The sequence below is a fragment of the Seriola aureovittata genome, chromosome 18 (genome assembly GCF_021018895.1).
Source record: "Seriola aureovittata isolate HTS-2021-v1 ecotype China chromosome 18, ASM2101889v1, whole genome shotgun sequence".
In the NCBI taxonomy this organism is placed as follows: domain Eukaryota; kingdom Metazoa; phylum Chordata; class Actinopteri; order Carangiformes; family Carangidae; genus Seriola; species Seriola aureovittata.
Genome location: NC_079381.1, coordinates 24,410,001 through 24,429,668, shown reverse-complemented (window position 1 = coordinate 24,429,668; position 19,668 = coordinate 24,410,001). Strand labels below are relative to the sequence as shown.

General features: G+C 42.4%; 1 protein-coding gene and 1 long non-coding RNA gene across 4 annotated transcripts in view; one reads left to right on the top strand and one right to left on the bottom strand.

Annotated features, from left to right (window-relative positions):
- Positions 1–19,668, top strand: part of ppp3ccb (protein phosphatase 3, catalytic subunit, gamma isozyme, b) — a 32,553-nt gene that overhangs the window by 1,890 nt on the left and 10,995 nt on the right. For all 3 annotated transcript variants that reach the window (XM_056402870.1, XM_056402869.1, XM_056402868.1), the window contains exons 2-10: positions 8,258–8,455; positions 9,452–9,576; positions 12,709–12,820; positions 12,926–13,071; positions 14,088–14,227; positions 15,637–15,714; positions 16,535–16,629; positions 16,806–16,931; positions 17,791–17,868. In XM_056402870.1, the coding sequence (XP_056258845.1) occupies positions 8,258–8,455; positions 9,452–9,576; positions 12,709–12,820; positions 12,926–13,071; positions 14,088–14,227; positions 15,637–15,714; positions 16,535–16,629; positions 16,806–16,931; positions 17,791–17,868 (1,098 nt within the window). The remainder of the gene's footprint in view (positions 1–8,257; positions 8,456–9,451; positions 9,577–12,708; positions 12,821–12,925; positions 13,072–14,087; positions 14,228–15,636; positions 15,715–16,534; positions 16,630–16,805; positions 16,932–17,790; positions 17,869–19,668) is intronic.
- LOC130186117 (uncharacterized) overlaps positions 18,203–19,668 on the bottom strand; it is a 4,274-nt gene continuing 2,808 nt past the window's right edge. Inside the window, exon 2 of the long non-coding RNA XR_008830250.1 lies at positions 18,203–19,668. This exon is cut by the window's right edge and continues 391 nt beyond it. This is a non-coding gene — a long non-coding RNA (uncharacterized LOC130186117).

The window sequence follows — 19,668 nt, the reverse complement described above, 5'->3', positions numbered from 1 at the left end:
TTTTTTGGTTCATTGATTAGTCTGTGAAACGCCAAAGATCATCAGAAAATGCCCATCACCAAAAGTGACGTCTTCAGATGTCCCCAAAATATTCAGTTCACAATCAGAGCTGTAACAGTTAGTCGATTAATCAGCCTGTCGATCGACAGGAAATGAATCACCAACCATTTTGATAACTGATTGATTGATTCAATAATTCTTCCCAATCAAATATGGTGAAAAACTGTCCTCCAGTTCCAGGCGCTCAGGTGAGGAGGTAAATCATCAAACCAAACAAGACATTTGAACGCATCACAGTGGAATCTGTTATTGAATCGATTGATGATATGCAGATTAATCGGTTATGAAAATAATTGTGAATATATGGAATTGTTTCACTATTTTGCCTTGAAAAGTTATTGAAATGATTTATTATTAAAATAGCTGCTGATTATTTCTCTCGATCGATTAATCGAGTATCTGTGCAGCTGTAATTAGTGAAACAAAGTCTGATAAAGCAGAATGTAAATCCCTAATTGACTAATCAATCAGGCAATGACAGAAAATTAATCTTAGAATTATATTAATGGTGACACTTTTATTTAACTTCCTCTATTCAGCGTTCATAAGGACGTGTAATAAACTGTTAATAACGGACTAATGCAGCTGTAATCACTTTATAATGTAAATACAATAACAAATGTTAAACAGATAATGAACAACAACATAGTAAAACACAATAATAAAATATGCAGAACAAACAGTGAAAATGTTCTTATATCTACCGACACTTACATCACAGTCTGTCAGAAACCGGTCATTACATAACTATATACTGCTAATAAATGTATAATAAAAGTGTTACCATAACAACTGAAGAATCCTTTGAGGCAATTCTTATGCATTAAACTGAATATCTCTGGGTCGTCACAGTGGCGACGTTCATGTTCCACAGTTTTAGGAGATTTTATGGAGAAAACAAACGATCAGTGATGAAAATAACTGTGATGTTTTCTGAGTATTTCATCAGTCACAGTCTCTGTGGCTCAGAATCATTTCTCAGTCTTTTTGAGGTTATTATTATTATGACCTCTGTGATTGCACCAAACTGTGTGACCCACTTAGACATTTCCACCAAACACCCAGTGCAGACGTGTCTATAATACTTTATCACATATTTAGTTTTTAAAGCAGCTGTTACTAATAAAGTGACCACACACACACACACGCACACGCACACACACGCACACACGCACACAGAGTGGGTCACACATTTCAACAACTTTACCTTTCGCAACTCGGCACACCTTCATCAGCCCCGCCCGTCATCCTCCATATGTTCTTCTTCATGGATTTTAAACTAGATGTTATTTAACACTATTAATTATATGAATTATGATGTTAGATATTAAATCCTGGAAGTGCTGCTGTTTAGACTGAGCGTGTGTTCGAGCTGCTGAGAATCAGGACGTTTCACTTATTTATCCAACACTTTCCCACCTCTCTGTTTGTTTGCTAACTCCAAGGCTGAATAACCAACCAGGGAAAATGGGCGACGGCCCAGGGGCCTCAGGGGCCTCCGGGGCCTCCGGTTTACTCCCTGTGATTTGGGTCTACATATTTAGATAAATCAGAAAACAGTTAGACATGTGCAGCACTGAAATAGAAAATAATAAGGATGAGAATCTTAATCAGGTCACAGGATCTGGTGTAACCTCAGTGTTCACTGCAGCTGTTGTCAAAACATAAACGTCCAGTCTAATTAAAGTAGAATTGATTGGATAATCAATTAATTGTTAAAGTTATTCTTCAAGCAGAAATACACAATCACTGACTGGTTTCAGATCTGCTGCTTTTCTTCGTCTCTTATGAAACTCTTCATTTGAATGTTTTGGTCTGTTGCTCCACAAATGGAGACGTTTAAAGACGTCTGGGAAACCCAGATTTGTGTTTTTATTTCCTGTCATTTTATCAACCAGAAGGTTTGAGTTGAGTTCAGGTTCTGTCCGTCCCACAGGAGGGAAACGTGAACACAATAAAAACACAACAGACAATTCAAGGTGGTTAAAGTGCTGCTGCAGTTTAAAATAGAAAAGGGACGTTTGATGAACACAAAGTTCCAGTTACAAGAAACGGACCGACGATGATGAAAACAATCGTTAGTTGCAGGTTTGTGAAAAATAAAAGTCCTCCACGTTTTGAGGTAGAATTTCCAGAAAATAAATAGTACAGTGTTTTTAGTAATTAGTTAACCAGCAGGTTAGTTAGGTTGGATGTGTGTGGGTCAGTGTGGGAGGGGCCGGGGGTTGGGGCCGGGGTGGAGGGGCCGGGGGTTGGGGCCGGGGTGGGGGGGCAGAGACACATATGATAAGCTCAGTTGGGTTCGAAGGCTTAGGAGTGTAAAGCTGCAGGAGAGAGTCACATCATTAAACCTGCCTTCTTAAAGGCTGGTCAGTCAGGAAACACACACACACACACACACACACACACACACACACACACACACACACACACACACACACACACACTGGTCTGATCAATGGTTCAAAATCCAAAGATCTTCAGTTTCTAAAATATCAAATCGTGGCGTTTGAGAAGCTGGAACCGATAAATATTTGCACTTTCTTATTAAAGAACGATTATAACAATTAGACAATGATCAAAGTAGCTGCTGATTCCTGTCCTGACGATCGGCTCATTGATTAACCGACTAATTGCTGCAGCTGTAATTTGAATAGTTCACACTGAACTAGAATGAAGTGAATTAGAACTTTTGTCACAAACTGCTGCAGAAACCGTTGTGTTGTGTTGTTGTGGTATGTGAGATGATACATAACATGATTAGGGAGCTGAAATAATTAGTCATAATTAGTGCGTAGTTATCATATCTCAGGCTCATGGTTAAACATGTTCTTATGTAACGTCTTTTATTGTGAAGGTCTCTCAATCCGAGACAGTTTTCTCCTGGTAGAGACAATAACAGGAACCTCCAACCTTCATTACACCATGAACACAAGCAGAATCTAGAAGAACTTAATGATATAAAATAACATCATATAATAAAAAGATAATTGTTTCAGTCATTTTTAAGTCCTGATTCCCGCCTTTTAAATTTACTGTTTTTCTTTGTTATTTTTTACTATTTTCTGATGTTTAAAGACCAAACGATGAATCTGCTGATTAATCCATAATGAAAATAATTGTGATCTGCAGCCCTGAATCAATCATCAATCTGGTCTGAGTCAATTTTCTGTCAATGGACAAATCAATTGGCTAATTATTGGAGGACAAACACAGTCGTCCTGATGACCGAACTCTCTGACACTGCAGCAGCTCACAGCATCCTGTTGAACCTGCTGTGTGTGTGTGTGTGTGTGTGTGTGTGTGTGTGTGTGTGTGTGTGTGTGTGTGTGTGTGTGTGTGTGTGTGTGTGTGTGTGTGTGGATCTGCTCTGGCCTTTTGGCTTAGTTACTGATGGTAATCGAATCAGCCGGTCCGTTTGCATTGCCTGGCATGTGTAATGATTCTGTCCTCATGCATGATTGATGGAGCCGGACCCCGAGGACGGAGCAGGTTCAGTGTCCTGTCCTGGGCCCCAGGACGGAGCTCTGCCCTGGGGCCCGCCCGTCCCGTTTCCTGTGATAGCGCCGTGCTCGTCTGTCTCGGGGTCACGTTGATGATACACAGAAGAAACGTTAACAGAGCAGTCAGACTAATCAAGTTACTGCCACATCGTGGCTTCTTAAGGCTTACTGCAGGATTTGAAATACTACTGCAGGATTTGAAATACTACTGCAGGATTTGAAATACTACTGCAGGATTTGAAATACTACTGCTTTTCCTCTTTTTCTGACTCGTGTCACAGTCTCAACTTTTTTTCACACTGACTCTGTGAACTCGTGGTTCGTGTAGAAAACTCAGTCACTGGTCAGGAAAATGTATTTGTGACTGTTCATTCAGTCAAGAGGAAAATTCCAAAAGCTTCTCAAATATTTCAGTTTTTATTTGTTTTATATGACGGTAAATTGAAATCTTGAGGTTTTGAGCTGCGAGCAAATGAAGGCTTCACGTGTCGTCTGAGAAGATGTACATGTGACTGGTTACGTATCGTACCTCAGACAGAACAGTGACGTCAGCATCAACTGTCGTTTGAAGCTGCAGCGAGGCCTGGGAGATCTGGACAAAGATCAGATGTCTTTTTGGGTAGAATCGCAATCCACGATCTACATCCTGTTTCTGCTCTGGTTTTATTGTGAAAGTCCTGACTGGACGTTGCGATTTGCATCTTTTTTTGTTCTGTTGGATGATTGTCTGCTCGCCCCTACTCTTCACCCACAATGCTGTTTACAAACCAATCACAATTTTTGCTGAGTTCACGTGGAGTATCTGTATCGGCGCTGTTATTCATTGATAAGGTGCAATATGGAAGTGTTTTAATTTGAAAGTCCACTCGTTTCCCCTGCTCTTCCCACTTCCTGTGTCCCTGCCTGCAGCGTCTCGGACTGAGGCTGGTGACTGTGGTTCTGGTTCTGCTCAGGTGGAGAACCGGTTCATGTGCTGCTACACCAAACTCCCTGATGCTGCAGAGCAGAACCAGCACTGCTGTCTCCAGCTGTTAGCCGTTAGCGGTTAGCGGGCTAGCTGTTTAACAGCTAACATCAAGCTGAACTTTTACAACCAAATATAGAAACTTTTTAATGAGGCGATCTGAACGATTGATCTGAAGTAGATCATGTGAGTAAGTGAGGTCACCCACCTCTAGCTGTAACTATCCATTATTTCCATTTATTGATTAATATACTGATTCTTCTTGTTTGGATTAATTGTCTATAAATGGTGAAAAATGAGTCAAAGCTGACGTGTTTTTACTGCAGCTGCTCAGTAACAAGATGACACAGCACAAAAACACCAAACCAGGAAGCAGGTCGTTCATGTGCTGGTGACTGACGGTTCTGTGTCTGGTTCAGTCACACAGATCAACAACTGTGTTCATCTTTATGCCTGAAGTCAACTACGACTCCCAAGGTGCATTTCAGCTAATGACATCCAATCACAGAGCTTCAGATACAGTTTGGTTTTACAACCTGCAGCTTTAACTTCATTGAGTTCAGATTCTCTGTCAGATTTGGGTGAATTCAGTAACCATGGCGACACCTTATCTTCACAGCTGAGTTTCCTGCAGCTTTCGACTGCCTTTTTCTCCATGGTAACAACAGCTGAGGCTCATGGGTATTGTAGTATTTTACATCTGTCTTACAGACTGACAGAAAAACAGGGGTTTCTCAGAGCGGGAGCCAAAATAATTCAAACCGGTAATGAAGAACATTTCTTATTTTCCGTTTTATCCACCCACCCAGCCTCTGTGCTGACAGATACAGATTATACTTTATACTTGGTACATCTGTGGGTGTTTATCAGACAGTAAGAGCAGAGGAACATGTAGATGCCACCGGTTTGTGCAGAGCAGCAGAAAAAGAAACAAAGCAGGTGTCTGTTCGATTCACTCTTTGTTTTGCTTAAATTTGACTGGCTCCTGGCCGCAGGCTGTACGGTGGCCCAGGAGGGACAGAGTTCACCAACAAACAGAGACCGAAGTGAGAATTAAAATGTTGTGATGTCTAAAAGTCAGAGGAGACTGGCTGAGTTTATCTTGAGCCTTGACCTCAGCAGGTGAAGCTTCAGGCCCGTCTGAAGCCGACTTCATTATCACACTGGAGGCTGATGCAACGTTTGCTTCAGCTCAGTTATGAAAAGTTTTCCCTCCGTCCCTTCAGCCACTGGCGGGAACAAGCGTCTCTGTGTCGTTGATTATTTGAATACCACTTCCTGTAGTGGTCTGTGACGCCTCGTTCTCACAACTGCGGTTTTGTTTTCCTCTCTTCAGAGACTCGACACCGCCTCGGCCTCCCAGTTGTTGCTGGGTGATCCGATCAGACTCGCATCTGTCTTGGAGCCCGGCTGGTTTCCTTCAGCTGGTGATGAACCAGTTCAGGGGCCCTGACGTGATTGGCTGAATGTGTGCGACCTGGTTTGGTTTCAGAGTTGCACACTAAACTAGACCACTGGGCCAGGGGAGAGAGAGAGGAAGAGACAGAGAGGAAGAGAGAGAGAGAGAGTTGACACAAGAGTGTGTCTACTGAAATACTTCAGTAAAGAGAAGCCGGAGTGTGTTTCTGTGTGTGACAGCAGCTCGTCAGGCGACGCTGATCCATTTAAGTTTTTTATAAGAGAAAAACACTTACAGCTTTGATACACCTGCTTTTATAAAGTTATTATAAACTTTATTTACACAGCACTTTACAGGAGTGAACCAGGATTAAAGAGAAAACATTCCATTAAAACTAATAGTAGAATAGAATAAAATCACTGTCACCATCATGTTCTGTTGCACTTCCAGCTGAAAAACTCTGGACAGTGTCAAGATAAAACATTAGAAAAACCATTAAGAAAATAAAATAATTTAGACCAACAACCGACTAAAATATCATTAAAAATAATAAATAGTCCAATAAAAATAAGATATATGTATATAAAGGAATAAAAGTAAAATGAAATGGTAAATGCAGATAAAAGCAGACTACTGGAAAGTGCAGCTGAAAGTTTTCATGTTAGATTCACTGTCAGTCAGAACATGGCGGGAGAAGTGACGGTGCTGCTCTGGAGATTTTTCCTCCTGCAGGTATAAGCAGGTTTTTTTTAAACGCAGGTAAACCTGTTTAAACAGGCAGTCGACTCCTTCACGTCCAGTGGAGTTTGTCTTTCTGTTCAGACTGAGGACACAACGAGTAATGTTGTTATTTTAACGTTTAAATGCAACACAAAGTGCTGTGAATTATTTATTTGTGGCAGATAACTTGTCATTTCTGTCATTTTAATCATGATATTAAACGTTTTTACAGTTTTATCTCTGACGGGAATCATAAGCACAACCTGAAAAGAAGACACAGCTCAGTTCTTATCTTCTCAAAAATAATAAAGAGTGGAGCATCCTCTTGGACTCAACCATCTTTGGATGAGTATGAATGTAGACATGAGCCTCCACAAAGCAGATGAAGCTCCAGCTCGTTAGGACACGGTTCGTTCAGTGTGGGAAGTCGAGGTGTTTTCCAGGCATGAAGCTGTGTGGTATTTCCTCCGGGGGCTGGTGTGTGCTGCCAGACTCTGATCCTTTGTCTTCAGGTTGAGTCCTGACATGTTGTTATGGTCGTCACAGGAGTTTCTGTTGCTGATCTGATTGCAAAATCAAAGCAAAAAAAAACAAAACATCATGTCTGCAGCTCTGGAATATCACTGACTGCTGCTGACTCTCAGGATCAGGTCCAGTTTGGTAATGGATTATTTTCACTGTTAAAGCTCCTCCAGTGTAAAGGTGTGTGTCCATGTGTAGTGTGATTATAGATCAGCTCTAGCTTCTATATTAATACTGTGAAAGTATCAAAGCCTCAGTCCACAGAGAAATGCACACAGCCTGTATTCAGAAACTGAGCCTTAAAACCAGCCGTCAGGACTTCTGGAACTTTGTGATGTCACAACAAAGCAGTCACCAAGCCCCGCCCACCTGGACCCACCATCCAAACCTTGCAGGATTTGGTTTCTCTGAGTGTTTTTACCTGAAATCTGCTTTATTTTTATTGGATCACTCAGAAAACAGTCAGCCAATCAGAAGAGAGGCTCAGAGCCTCCTCTCTTCTGATTGGCTCACCGACCTGTTGTTACTAGAGCTGCAGAGAGAAGCCTGAAAGCAATCAATCGACCAATCAATGCAGCTGAATCTCTTTGGTTTGTAGCTGTTGGTCAGACTAAATGAGGCATTTGAAGACGTCACGTCCGACTCTGGAAAATAAAAATGTCAATATTTTCTGATGATGTCCAGATGATTAATGGATTAAAATAAAAAACAACCAATCAGTTTGAACCAGAGTGAAAATAACTTAGTTTGAGAGCTGGTGTGTTGTTTCCTTTTGAGTACAGTTGTGTCCACAGATAAACTGAACCAGGATCAGCTGTTTGTGTGTCTGCTGCAGTGTGTGTGCTGTTCTCTGTGTTGGTGACACTGTGTCCTTGTTGAGTCTCCTGTTCTTATTGACTCAGTTTGAAACCATTGTTAACAGAAGCACGCTGTAAAAGCTGCAGCGTCCGTCCTGTCTTCAGAGGCAACTGGGTTTATCAGCGTGTGTGTGTGTGTGTGTGTGTGTGTGTGTGTGTGTGTGTGTGTTCTGCTGGCATCGGTGTGGAGCTGCATATTTCACCCGTCTGTCTCTTTCCTGTCTGTCTGTAGCGGTGCCATATCCTCCCGGTACACGCCTGACGGTCAAAGACCTGTATGTGGACGGGAGGCCCAGCGTGGAGCTGCTGAAGGCCCATCTGGTGAAGGAGGGCCGCCTGGAGGAGGAGGCGGCTCTGCGGATCATCAACGAGGGAGCCAGCATCCTCCGCCAGGAGAAGTGCATGCTGGAAGTGGAGGCCCCCATCACAGGTAAACCCCCGCAGCCCTGACGCTCAGACCTCGTCCTATCACAGGCAGACTTCCCTCCGACTCAGAGCACGTGGAGCCGAGTGAAGCGAGACAAAGGCGGCCTGTGTGCGGCGGAGCTTTGTGGAAACTCGGCCAGTTTCACAGATCCACCCTGTCTCAGATGCAGCAGTCTATTTCTACAGCTGCCCTCCCTGACATGTGGCTTAGCTTAGGTATCCAGCCCTCCACCCTCGTGCCCTCAGACTATTTTTATCTCCTCCTGCACTGTCCTCTCTGACTTATTGTTTCCATATTTTCATGTGTTTCTCCTGCTTTCCTCTTCTGTCTCTGTCGTCATTAAAACTCTGAGGTTTTTATTAGAAAATCTTCTTTATGTCAAACACAACAGGAACCGTGACATCACCACATCTCAGACATTATACACCGTGCATTATGGACAGTGGCTCTTTATTATTTGCATTTAATTATCCATGAACATTTTTTCTTATTGTCAACAAATCGGATGAAGAGACAGAAACAAACTGATGTAAAGCTGAAAAGATTAGTCACTTAATCAATAAACAAACTGATAGAAAATGAATCTGCAAATATTTTGATAATTCTTTGTCATTTTTGGAGCAAAAATTAAAAGGAAAATTGAGATGTTCTGATATTTTTATATAATTAGAAACTGAATATTTTGTGGTTTTGAACAGTCGTCACTCAGAATCTACGATGATATTTTCTGACATGTCAGATGAAATGACGTCTAAAATAAAACTACATGTAGTTGATAAAAGACAAGGACAAATAATAAATGAATCAAGTTTTAGTACAAAATGTCTTTTCTATGTGAAGTTCAGAATAATTGGTGGAGACGCTTGAAGAGGATCTTTCAGTGTGATCTCCACATGTTCCCCTGCCTGCAGAATAATGTATTTTAATATAATAATATTTAATATAATCCCGTTGATGTCAGATCCACACGTGTGAACTGACGTGTTTCTCTGTGTCCAGTGTGTGGAGACGTCCACGGCCAGTTCTTTGACCTGATGAAGCTTTTCGAGGTGGGCGGGTCCCCCAGCAGCACCCGCTACCTGTTCCTCGGGGACTACGTGGACCGAGGTTACTTCAGCATCGAGGTAGGCGGCGGCGTCAGCTCGCTCTCTCGCGCTCACGTGTTTGTTTCTGTTTGTTGTGACATTTGCAGCGGCGGCCTGACGCTCGGTCTCGGCCACGCGCCGCTTGACAGAGCATCTTTAAATAGTGGAAGGAAATGTCTGTCTGACTGCCACACTTGGTGCCCCACCCATGCACACACACACACACACACACACACACACACACTTGAACACAGCAGCGTACGTGCACACACACGCCCTGCATGTTGCCTCAGGCCTCGGTCCGTGTCCCATTTCCAAAACAATCTGAGGGAAGCAGTGAGTGTGTGTTGTGGACGGACTCCTGAGCGTCCTGAGCAGCTATGGTTGACATGGCGTTTTCATTGGCTGCTGTCATGCTTCCTTGTTAGGATTAGTGGATATCCTGGATCTCTGCTCACGGCTCAGGCGGGGGGGCGGGGTCAGACGCTCCTCAGTCTACCTGACGACTGAACGACACAGCTCTGAACATCAGACACGTTCCGGTCTCTGTTGCGTTTGAGTTTCAGTCACATTTTACTCATTTCATTTTTATGTATTTATTTTTTTAAATATAATCGAGTTTCCACCCGTGACACTTAAGTTTTATTGTAGTCATGCATTTTTAATTTTTATGCATTCTTAACAATTTTCAGGCTGCGGCTGTTTCACTCTTTGTTGTGTATAGTTGCCATGGTTACAGTATCCGTGTGACTGTGCTCTGTGGTGAAACAGCAGACGTCTCTCCTCAGTAAATCCAGCTGTCATTATAAACTCTCACTGCTCACCTAGCGTTAGCATTAGCATTAGCACAGCTGGCTGCAGAACAGCTGACTTTAATCCTGAAGATATTTAACTCAAAATATAACGTTAACGTTTCCTCCACATTAAAACAATGTTAGTTCACTTTTTCATAAATAATGATATTTGATAAGTAGATTTCTGAGTTGTTATGTTCATACAGTAACTGACAGCCCCTTAAAGTTTGACTGAAAATGAAGGAAACTGGTCATTTACTCCAAAACTTCATCATAATTTATATTTTATATTTGATTATTCAATTCATATGAAGTTTGAACCAACCTTCTCGCAGCCTCCCGACACTCCCGCCCTTGTTTTATAAATCTGTTTATGTTCATCTGTTTCCCCTGATATTTTTCTATTTTTATAAATTCCAGTTTTCCACTTTTTCTTTTGTTTCAGAATCAGAAAACTTTATTGATCCCTGGGGGGAAATTAGGTTGAGTTACAGTTGCTCCTCCACAAAGAATAGAGAATATGAAGTAGGTTATAAAAATAAAGATAAAGAGTTAGTTCATATCCTGCTCATGTTATTGTGAAACACTTTTATACAAATGAACCTGTACTTGTTCTCATAATAATCTCTGTGTATGAAGATAAACACAATGAGAAATGTTGTTTGTAGTTTTCATAATCCTCAGTTGATTTGAACTTTTCATAAGTGAAAGAAATGAAGCTTATTTCTCTGACAGATCTACAAACACGACACAGCCACATTTCCTCTGACAGATAAAATCCAGATGTAGATGAACATGTTTCTACACTTGCACATCAGGATAGACAATCTGACAGACGTATATATGATGGAGATATAAACCAAGAGACGACATATATCTGTCAAACCTTTCACACCAAAGTGATTTAAGCTTCTTGGATTCATTAAGTTTCTACATCAGCTCACCAGTCCACCCCAAACACAGGAAGTGGTTCAGTAAAGATGGATAACGACGGTTCTGCCGCCACAGACCGAGGAGTCAGAGCATCAGAACGAGCCGATAACCACAGAGTCCGTGGTGCAGTGGAGGGATATCTTCTTCTTCTTCTTCTTCCTCCTCTGTGTAGTTGGGATGAACAGCTGGTCAGATCTGCCTCATTGTTGACGCCTCCAGAAAATAAAAATAAAAATTCAAATTAAACAGGTGGTGTGGTGCAGCACAGAAACACTGAGTAAATGAGTGGCAGCTGAACAGAGTGGGTTTGTTTAGAAGTTAAAGTACGACGTCTCTCTCTCTCTGTCTGTCTCTCTCTCTCTGTCTCTGTCTCTCTCTCTGTCTCTCTCTCTGTCTCTCGCTGTCTCTGTCTCTCTGTCGCTCTCTCTGTCTCTGTCTCTCTCTCTGTCTCTCTCTCTGTCTCTCTCTCTCTCTCTGTCTCTCTCTGTCGCTCTCTCTGTCTCTGTCTCTCTCTCTGTCTCTCTCTCTGTCTCTCTCTCTCTGTCTCTCTCTGTCTCTGTCTCTCTCTCTCTCTCTCTCTCTCTCTGTCTCTCTCTCTCTGTCTCTGTCTCTCTCTCTGTCTCTCTCTCTGTCTCTCGCTGTCTCTGTCTCTCTGTCGCTCTCTCTGTCTCTGTCTCTCTCTCTGTCTCTCTCTCTGTCTCTCTCTCTCTCTGTCTCTCTCTGTCGCTCTCTCTGTCTCTGTCTCTCTCTCTGTCTCTCTGTGTGTCTCTCTCTCTCTCTCTCTCTCTCTCTCTCTAGAAATCACCAAAATAAAAGACTTTGGGTTCATAATGGAAGAATAATGTGGATTTTATTTTTAGTATCAGGGCAACACTGAGGGGAAAAAAGAAATCCGACATATCGAAGTCATAATATAACAAGAATTAAAAATGTGTTTTTCTTGTAATTTTATGACTTTATTTTCAAAATTTCTGATTTTTTTCCGTCAATGGTTGTTGGACATGTGATACATTCAGGGACATGGCGTGAATTCGGCCTGTTCCCCCATCATAAAAAGGGATGCTAACTCTTTGTAAACCAGATTATTATTTATTACATTATAAATAACACATATTAACATATACATACATATGTGTATATATATATATATATACACATTACTTTTTTTCAGATACCTTCAGGATTAAAGTCGACAAACGTCTAAATCAGCTGCTCTGCAGTGGAGAGAGCAGCTAGCTGTGCTAATGCTAATGCTCGCAGGGTTTATCTAGTCTCATATCACTACACATATGTTACTGATGTGTTGTCCAGCTGGAGGAGCAGTTTTCCAGTGTTTGAAGGATGTGAGGATTCACTGTTGACGTCCTTCTCTGACGGAGGACAGTTTAATGAATCAGGGTCCACTGAGGACTGACCGTCTCCTCCTGTGTGTTTGCTCCCTCAGTGCGTCCTGTTCCTCTGGGCTCTGAAGATCAACCACCCCAACACCCTCTTCCTCCTCAGAGGCAACCACGAGTGCCGGCATCTCACAGAGTACTTCACCTTTAAACAGGAGTGTAAGTCCTGCTGCACACTCCTGTTTTCCTTTGGTGTGTGTGTGTGTTTGTCTTTTCAAAGTAAAGTTCATAGACAAACTTTATATATGTGTGTGTGTTCTCCAGGTAAAATAAAGTACTCGGAGCGCGTGTACGACGCCTGCATGGAGGCGTTCGACTGCCTGCCTCTGGCCGCTCTCCTCAACCAGCAGTTCCTGTGTGTGCACGGAGGCCTGAGCCCTGAGGTCACCTGTCTGGATGACATACGGAAGGTAGGCGAAGCAAGTTATTGATGAGGAGGAGGAGGAGGGGGAGGAGGGGGAGGAGGAGGCAGTGAAATCCACAGGGAAATTACTGCAGCAGTGAAATTAGAATAGAAAACAAGTTTATTGTCCATTAAAGTTGTGTTTGGCCCATCTGACAGTTTATTAACACATCAATACACACACACACACACACACACACACACACACACACACACACACACACACACACACTGATGGCATGAATACTCCAGGTAATGAACATTATGAAAAACACCTCTGGGAAAAAAAACAGAATAAAATGAAAAGTGATTTTCAATGAGATGAAAATGATAAACAACATAATCACACAGCGAGAGAAGAATATGAAGCTGTAGCCTTACAGTCATACAACATGTTCACTTGTCTGCAGTGACTGTGGGAAACACATTTACCATGAATTATGCACAGTCATTATTATTATGATTATTACTGTTATTGTCCAGGCCAGGCTAAAGCAACAGAACCACAGCTGCAACATGTTCATCATCCAGTCATTGTGAGCATCTGTTTCCAGATGTAGCAACATGATTATAACACCAGGACGTGTGTGTGTGTGTGTGTGTGTGTGTGTGTGTGTGTGTGAGCTCCTTGTTCTGCTGCTGCAGGACATTAAACATCAGTAACTAGAGGTTATTGATGGAGGGAGGCGACAGGTTAAAGATGTGTCATGTGACCTGATGTGTTTCCATCTTTAAACATCTCTTTAGATTTCTCTGTTGTTGGTCCAGAGAGAACTTCTCTTCCTCTTCCTCTTCTTCTTCTTCTTCTTCCTCTTCTTAGATTATTTGATTATCACAATAGTTGCAGATAGATTTTATTGTTTAATAATTTCCGTTGTAATATTCTTCTTCATGACTCGTGCTCCTTGTTTCAGTTTTTTCTTCTCCTGTTGTAAATCCGAGCGTCACCAGAGTTCTGAACCTGCCTGGTTCTGATTGGTCCCCCTCCCTGTCTCATTTACCTGTTCCCGTGTGTGTGTGCAGCTGGACCGGTTTAAGGAGCCCCCTGCGTTCGGGCCGATGTGTGACCTGCTGTGGTCGGACCCGGGGGAGGACTACGGTTCAGAAAAGACCCAGGAACACTTCTGCCACAACAGTGTCAGAGGCTGCTCTTATTTCTACAGGTAGGGCGGCGGCGGCGTGGGGACGGAGCTCGCTGCGGGAAACGTTTTAACATGGAAATAAAAAACAGACAAAAAGCAGCTCTTCATGTTAATCTGAGCTGATTAGAGCTTTTCTAAACAATGGCTTATCTGTGGATAAGTGAGCGCTGTTAAATCCGCTGTCAGACAGATAGTGGAAACAAATATTAGCATTCTCTGCTCTGTCTTAATATTTGTACTGAATTTGCCGTGTTGACTCCACATGGAGGTCAGAGAGAGGTGAACGCTGCTGCGGCTCTAAAGCCTCTTTTATCCTGCATTAGTTTGTTTCAGCAGCATCACATTTAAACCAGTCATTAAGAAATGACTGTGAATGACTGTTTCTGCAACAGTCCTGATAGATGTATTAGAGATTACAGCCGTCTGTCGGCGTTTAGCTGCGTGTCGCTGCTGCTGTGGAGCTGCCAATCAAACGGGACTGTTTATGGACCGAGCTAATCGGTTTGATACTAACAAGGATTTAAAAATGTCTTTGTGATTTGATACTTGAGGCGTCAGTGAGCCAATCAGCATGCAGCGTGCTTGGACCGGGATCTAACAATGCTGGTGATTGGCTGTTTGTTTGATTTTGACGCCCCCAGCAGCTCATCACAGCTTCTGTACAGGTGCTCCAGGTGCTCCAGGTGCTCCTGCTGCTCCTCTAAGCTGGGAGCTGATCTGAATCGCGGCTGGGTATCCATCCAAAATGTCGATTCATTAACAGTTTTATTAATTTAATTACAACACATTATTGTACAGATTTTAGCTTCACTTCCTCTTTACACACTCAAACAAAGAAACAGCCAATCACCACGAGGCTGCTGCGTGCTGATTGGCTCATTGACGCTGATGCTATTTACTGAATCTACTGCAGCTAAAACACTGACTATAGTCTAATAACCTGAACTGTCACTTTGATGTAAAGACTGAAGCAACTAAAGCTTCACATGCAAAGAGAACCTCATGAAGATCACTGGTGATGCGTTCAGGGACCACTGCATGAGCCAGTTTTATATCATTGATGAGATCATGTGGGAGCAGTCTGTAGAAGTGATCGTTCCACTCATCAGATAAAAGGTAAAACGAGATTAAAGACCTTCAGACGTGGAATACGAAACACAACAGCTCCTCCTGTTCTCACCTTAACTTCATGACAGACAGGTGAGGTGCAGCTTCAGGTGTAAAAACAGGCTCCTCAGTTTGTTCCTGCAGCAGGTGAACGCAGCGTTCCACTGGAACCAGCTGAGTCGTTTATTTACCAAACTGGCGTCTGATCATGTGATGACGGGTCACTCTGTCATCATGTTTGTTCATGTACTAACGTGTGTGTGTGTGTGTGTGTGTGTGTGTGTGTGTGTGTGTGTGTGTGTTGTGTGTGTGTGTGTCTGCAGTTACCCAGCAGTATGTGACTTCTTGATGAACAATAACCTGTTGTCTGTAATACGAGCACATGAAGCCCAGGACGCAGGGTGAGTCACATCAATCTGTTGCTTTGATTACTCATTGATTATTATATTATATTATATTATATTATATTATATTATATTATATTATACGCTGTAATTCTGTATTCTCTGCCATTTCTGATTATGCTTGTCTTTGGTTCTTTCTTTTTTTAATTTTCACAAAAAGAAACAAACACGAGAAAACCACCGTCAGAGCAGTAACTCATCTCCGCTGGATGACCAGATGTTCTGTGTCTCAGAAACATCTGCACAGGCTGAAACTGTCTCTGTTCATTTCTTCAACAGAAAACGGGATGAAAACATGAATTTTTTCATGATGAAAAAGAGACTAAAACTAAATAAACAGCAGCTTCTGAAACTACATAAGAGCATGAAAGAGGACGAGTGGACAGATCAGCTGGAAGCTGCTGATGTACATTTAATATCACTGTATAATTACAGTGTGTTTATTACCTGTACTACATATAGTTTATATTATTATTCACACCAGTGTTTATAAATCAAACAGTTTGGCTGCTGGCGTTATCTCTGCATCTGTTTCCACATTCGCTCATAGAGTCTGAGTCTGTGGTTTCCAGTCGGGGGGGGTCGGGGGTCACATGATGATGTGAGGGGTCACCAGATGTTTAATGGGAGAGGAGTGAATCAGAAACATGGTTCACTCAGTCACAGTAGATTGTTGAATATGTGCTCGAGCTTAATGAAATATTTAAGTGTCGTCTGCTCGTCTCTCTCTGAATGTTTCCCCCAGGGAAAGTTCATCTTCATCCTCACCCTCGTCTTCATCGTTTCCTTTGTGACTCTGTGTGTTTGTGTCCGTCAGGTATCGAATGTACAGGAAAAGTCAGACGACAGGCTTCCCCTCTTTAATTACAATCTTCTCGGCTCCTAACTACCTGGATGTGTACAATAACAAAGGTGAGAGGAGTGAAGGATGGAAACCATGGCAACAGGTTGGAAACCTTGAAGCCCTGGCAACAGGAGAGAGGAAATGCTGATGTGTGTGTGTGTGTGTGTGTGTGTGTGTGTGTGTGTGTGTGTGTGTGTGTGTGTGTGTGTGTGTGTGTGTGTGTGTGTGTGTGTTCTGTCCTCAGCGGCGGTGCTGAAATATGAGAATAATGTGATGAACATCCGGCAGTTTAACTGCTCCCCTCATCCCTACTGGCTGCCCAACTTCATGGACGTGTTCACCTGGTCTCTGCCCTTCGTCGGAGAGAAAGGTGAGAGTCCTGTCACTGTGTGTGTCTGTGTGTGTGTGTGTGTGTGTGTAGAGGAGTCACACACTGAACGTAAAGTGAGGAAGATTTCCTAAATGAAGTAAGAATGTCCGCTCTTGTAAACACAACGATGGCTGCAGCTCTTATGACATCATCACCACGTGCTCCCTTTAAATGACCTGAAGCGTGTTGTGACTGGAGGAAGCTTCAGGAGCTGCTGGTTGATCCGGACGTTAATCTGGGGAACATCAGTCGCTCATCTCTCTTCAGAGCTCTTGTTACATCGAGCTGAGGAGCGCAGATGTTTCCATCATTCCTCCACCAGGACGAATGTCACACATTTCATTTCTTTTTCTGTGGTATTTAAAAATCTTAAATATAATTTGAACCTGTAGAAACATCCCATCACCTTCAGGACCTTCTTCAGTTAAACCTGATGGTTGGAATCAGCTCGTGAATGTGAAGGTTTATCAGGTTTATTAGCTGCAGCTGTTTCATGTCGGACTCACACAGCTGCAACTAATCGATCACTCGATCAATAATCGTTTGAATCTTTCTGAGGCAGAACACGGTCTCTAATCTAAGGATTTGATGTATTATTATTAAAGCAGACGTTTTATAGACTGAAGGATCAATGGAGAAAATAATTGGCCAGTTAATCAATAATGAAAACAATCATCAGTCGCATGTAGAGACGTATTTAATGAGCTGCAGATACTCAGTGTTAGAAACTGGATCAGACATCTGGAGCTGATTGGTCCGAGTGAAACCTCCTGATCAGGAGAATTAAAAACCTTGACGCTCGGTGTCGTCGTGTCGTTTGCACGTGTGTGTGACTCTGTGTTCTTGTGTTTCCACACAGTGACGGAGATGCTGGTGAACGTGTTGAACATCTGCTCTGACGACGAGCTGATGTCAGAGGGAGACGACACCTGTGAGGGTAAGAGGGGGGGGGGGGGGGGGAGGAGGGGGGGGGGGGGGGGCGACCTTGAAGGTGTCCAACTGATTCTCAGAGCTGTTGCTTTTCACTCATGTTGAGTTCAGCTTGAAGAAGAAGCTGCAGCGAACAGTTTGTCACCTCGTGGTCGTGTGGGTGTGAATTATGAGAGCGACTGTTGTTGTTGTCAGACATCTGAGACTTGGAACCAGCCGACCCACATCACACCTTTTCTCTTCACTACGTTCACATGCTTCAGTCCAGACGCTTTCAGTTCTCTCAATGAGCCAAGAAGAAGAAACCTTTTCTCTGAGCTACAGTCAAACATAAAACCACATTATTATAATAATAATAATAATAACTTTATTTATACACCATGTTTCTTAACAAAGTTACAAAGTGCTTCACAAGAAAAAGTAAAACAAGATAAAATTCAAAGAACCTGAACTTAATAAAAAGAGAAGAACAGCATGAATAAAAAAACATCTCACATCAGCAGGAAGAGAAAAGAAAAAGAAGATGGAAAAACAAGAATAAGGGATGAAACGATGTAAATAAACGGTGCAGACGGGCCGAGACAAAGAGGTGATTTAAAGGAAGTCGAAGCATCTGATTCCAGAGTGGGGGGGTCTGATAGTGAACCTGGTCACCCCCACTCACAAGCTGTGACCAGCAGGCCGCCATCAGCAGATCAATATTCTGGGCTGGACACACCTGGTCAGTAGGTGGGAGATGTACCTGGGGGCGGAGACATGTAACGGAGTCGATGGAGGGAGAGACTCTCCTCCGTCAGTCCGACTGTTGAAGACTCTTTTTTCTTTTGATCAGTTATTTACTGCATATTAAAAAAAACAGGAAGTGACACCACAAATTTGAATATTACTGTGGAGACCAAACATGCAAAATGTGGTGTGGTTATATATCAGGTGTGTGTCGGCTCTCAGCTCCAGCCACAAGCAGCAGAGAAATAATTACAGAACCAAAATCATTATGATAATACGTATTAATATTAATGACTAAATATGAACAAACAAGAAAAAAGAGCATATGTGTGCGTGCGCCTCCTGCACACGCATGACCACATTCGAAGGCATGTGTTTACAGGCCATACGTAGACATGCAGCATATAGACCCGTCGTCCGGTTGGTTTCTACACCGCTCGCTGTGACCAGACCGTAGCCTCCAAACCTTTCAGCCACAAACACACAACAACTTATTAGTTTCACTTTGAAACGTCACCAGCAGCTTCCCTGAGCTCCAGGCAACACACACCACCACACAATAAAACCTACTTTAAATAATTATCATACGTTTCAGTTGGGAAGTAGAGCTGAATCATTGATCACGATCACAATCAGTCATTTAACATGATTACTCAGTGACTTTGGAAACAACATGCACTTTAACAGTCCACTTTCTCAAACTTTAAATACAAATCAACAGAAAAACAAATAAAGAAATTAATTAAAAAGATGAATAGATAAAATAAATATCTAATATCTTAATATTACAATTAAATATATAATATAAAAATATTTGTTATTTATTATTAGTGTTTTTCCACAACCTGCTGATTGTATGGGGAGGAAATTTGCTGTGAAAAAGAATGAGGCACAAAAATAGTTTTATCTCAGTTATCTTGTTTTCAAAATGGTTGGAAGCCAAAAATGTAATCAAGTAATAAAATGAGTTAAAGTTGATTAGGATTTCTAAAGCGTCAGTTGTTGTTGGTTGTTTTCTTCTTGTGTCTGTGGTTCAGAGCTGCAGCTCAGTCTCAGATCTGCCGCAGGAAGAGGATCATTT